Raw genomic sequence first — 3806 nt, forward strand, 5'->3', positions numbered from 1 at the left:
GTTGCAGCCATCATTGTTGTTTGGTGGGCCCGGGCTAGATTCAAACCCACCACCTTAGGTGTATGTGGCTGGCGCCTTAGCCACTTGAGCCATAGGCGCCGAGCCGAGATTCTTATTCAAATACATTTCTGATTAAACTATTAGTCAGAAACTACTGTCACCTTTTTTAAAATTAAAATTTCAGGCCGGGCTCACTGGCTCTTGCCTATAATCCTAGCACTTTAGGAGGATGAGGCTAAGAAATAATATCTGATCATTGAATTTCTGGGGTATGACCCTCCAAAGCCCTTTTCCCTTCTGACATAATGACCAGCAACATTGGAGATAGATTTTTCTGTCATTTGGATCCTACAGAAGCTGCTGACCCTTACGTAGCATGAGCCAGAAATGAACTTTTATTTTTTTAAGTCACTATGCTTTTGGGGTTTGCTATAATAGCTTCACCTTTCCTGACTGATAGATCATTCAGTATTGAATGTATTGAATAGCTATAACTTTGAGACATTATCAATCATAGTAAAAAAAAATGAGTCAAAGTAATCTATACGTGTATTTTCATTTTATTTTCAATGATAAATTATTTTACTGTTTTGTTTTTTTTTTAAGACAGAGTCTCACTATGTCACCCTCAGTAGAGTGCCATAGTGTCACATCTTACAGCAACCTCACACTCTTGGGCTTAAGCAGTTCTCTTGCCTCAGCCTCCCAAATAGCTGGGACTATAGGTGCCCACCATGGTGCCCACCCCAATGCCTGGCTATTTTTGTTATTGTTGTAGTTGTCATTGTTTAGAAGGCCTATAATAAATAATAATAATAATAATAATAAAAAAGAAAGCCTGGGCCAGGTTCAAACCCTCTAGATCTTGTGTATGTGGCTGGCACCCTAACTACTGAGCTATGTGCACCAATTTTTTACTGTTGCTTCTAAGGATTGGAATGTTGATCATGTATGCAAGATTCTTTTTAGTCTTACATTGTTCCTTTTTCTCTTGGAATCCACAAATTCACTCTTACTTTTGAAGAAGTTGGCTCTGAAAAGCACTTTTGCCTTGTAGCAGGGCTTGGCAAGCTATTGTCTGTGGGCCAAAGTGGGTCACCACCTGTTTTAGTAAATAAAGTCTTTTTTTTTTTAATTTGAAGCACAGCCATGTCCTGTTTTATGTAGTATTTATGGATGCTTTTGTGTACTACAAAGGTGGAGTTGAGTAGTTATGACAGAGACCATATGGCCCACAAAGCTTAAAATATTTGCTATCTGGCTTTTATCTGGTTTTTTTTTTTTTTTTAGACAGAGTCTCACTATATTGCCCTGGGTTGCCCTCCCAGCAACCTCAGACTCTTGGGCTTAAGTGATTTTCTTGCCTCAACCTCCCAGGTAGCTGGGACTGCAGGTGCCCTCCACAACACCCAGCTTTTTTTTTTGTTGTAGTTGTCAATTGTTTAGCAGGCCTGGCCAGGTTCAAACCCGCCAGACTGGTATATATAGCTGGTTCCCTAACTACTGAGCTACAGGCACCAAGCTTGCTATCTGGCTTTTAATAGAAAAAGTTTACTAACCTATGCTTTATGAGATTCTTAATTATTGGGAATGGAAGGATTCCCAGATAATTTGTCTCAATTATTGCAGACATCCTTAATCTTGGGAAGTTCTACCTGATGGAATACAAGCCTTCTCCTGAATCTCTAAGGTCCTCTTATTTTATATTCTATCCTTTAGGCAGTGATACAGCTAAACCCTCTTGGATTCTGCCTTTGAATAGAAAAAGATTCCCACCGCCCTGATAATCATATCTTTTTTTTTTTTTATTTTTTTTTGAGACAAGGTCTTACTCTGTTGCTTAGACTAGAGTGCAGTGGCTTCACTATAGCTCACTGCAACCCCAAACCCGTAGGCTCAAGCAATCCTGCTGTCTCATCCTCCTGCGTAGTAGGACTACAGCATGTGCCCCCATACCTGGCTATTTCTATGTTTTGTAGAAACAGAGCTCTCACTATTGGAGGTGCTGATCTCGAACTCCTGGACTCAAGTGATCCTCTCACCAAAGTGCTAGGATTACAGTTGTGGCCACTGTGCCCAGTCCTATGTCATCTTCCATTTTGCCACCCTCATTGTCCTTGTCTAGCTAGCTGCTCATGGAGTTGCTGTTCAGTGTTTCTGCTTTGTGCTTGTTGCTGTTGTCTGTTAAACTTGCCATTGTGATAGAGTTTTTTCCAGGCTGCAAGGAAGAAAGGTATGACTAGGTTATCTCGTTCTGTGGATCATTAATGTAGGGCTATGTGGGGAAATAAGGAAACTGCAAACTGTCAGCAGTCACACAGCCAAGCCACGTGACATTAGGATATTATTCACTACTGCTCAGTATTCAGCAGTGACTGAAGGAGGTCAGTGGAGAGCTCCCTAGGAGAGTTGATTGTGTCATTTAACCCTTATTATTCCTTCTTATTCGGGTCACTTACTGGCTATCTCTCTTATGCTCTTGCTAACTATGCTTTTACATTGCAGGGGGGTCCAGTCCATGAGTGCCTGGAAAGCAGAGTCAAGTAGCAATCATGACAAATTATGATCAAGGAATCATTTGTGGGAATGGCAAGAACTTACATACAGTCTTCTGGACCCTACTCCATTAAAGCTATTTTTAATAATTTCTTACAGGATTCTAGCTAATAAATCCATCTTTTTGTCGAAGTGTTAAAGCTAGATATCCATCTGTCTGTCCCATGAATTCCAGAAAGTAGGACAGCCGCATATGGGACATGCCAGCTCTCACATGCCACTTGGACATGGGAACATTCTTTAGCACAGAAAGCACTGTGAGCAAGAGCAAAATCCTGTATAAACAAAGGGATGTCTCTTTGGTGGTCTCAAAGCTCAGTTTTTCTGGTTCCTTCAGGAACTAGGAGCTTATGCTGGGAACGTGAATTTATGTTTCCGTGTACCTTTGTGTGTGTGTGTGTAACCTGCATAAGTGAGTATGCACCTCTCTCAGCTCTATATAAGCTTTTGCTGCTGTTTGTTGTTTTTTTTTTCTTAAAAAAAAACCTTGGAAAGAGAAGCTTCAAAGGTAGGAACTAGCTAGGAGACAGAGAGAGATTTCCATTTTTGTCTTCCAAAAAAAGGTAATAAAAGAGCTACATTTAGCAGGGAGGGGATATTTTATAGTCTAGTATCAGAGAGACCCTAGACCAGGGGTTCTCAAACTTTTTAAACAGGGGGCCAGTTCACTGTCCCTCAGACCATGGGATGGCTGGACTACGGGCCCCTAAGCAGGACAGGCAGCGGTGGCAAAAACACCTTGCGGGCCAGATAAATGTCCTAGACAGGCCACATGTGGCCTGCAGGCCGTAGTTTGAGGACTCCAGACTTTCCTTCTTAGCACTCTAAGTGAAAGGTAGTGATTAGGAGTATTGTTATTTCCTAGATTCACAACTTACTGACTGTGATCATGATACTGGGCAAGTCTGTTCTATCTCTGTGTCTCACTTATCTATAAAATAGGGACAATAATGATCCTTACCTCAGAGTTGTTTGAAGGACCAGTTAGTAAATAAATGTAAAGTACTTAGAACAGATCTTAGCAGATAATAAATGCTATCTAAGTATTGTCTATTGTTATTATCATTGACTTATCTGATAGCAGAATCAAGAACTTGTCAGGCATACTATGTAGTACAGTTTCTCCAGTCATTTTTCATTCAAAATAATGTATCCCTTTGACTTGGATTCTCTGGTAATACATAGGTAATACTCCATCTTGGTAGTATGTGTATTTTTTTGATAGAGGAACTTTTTTTTTTTTTTTTTTT

The 3806-nt window shown here is 40.4% G+C and overlaps 1 protein-coding gene across 1 annotated transcript in view; it reads left to right on the forward strand.

Moving 5' to 3' along the window:
* STARD9 (StAR related lipid transfer domain containing 9) overlaps positions 1-3806 on the forward strand; it is a 128224-nt gene that overhangs the window by 40547 nt on the left and 83871 nt on the right. The window contains 1 exon segment of the mRNA XM_012806315.2: positions 1072-1094. Within this exon segment, the coding sequence (XP_012661769.1) occupies positions 1072-1094 (23 nt within the window).

The sequence above is a fragment of the Otolemur garnettii genome, unplaced genomic scaffold (assembly GCF_000181295.1).
Source record: "Otolemur garnettii isolate 467f Iridium unplaced genomic scaffold, OtoGar3 scaffold00050, whole genome shotgun sequence".
Lineage (NCBI taxonomy): Eukaryota > Metazoa > Chordata > Mammalia > Primates > Galagidae > Otolemur > Otolemur garnettii.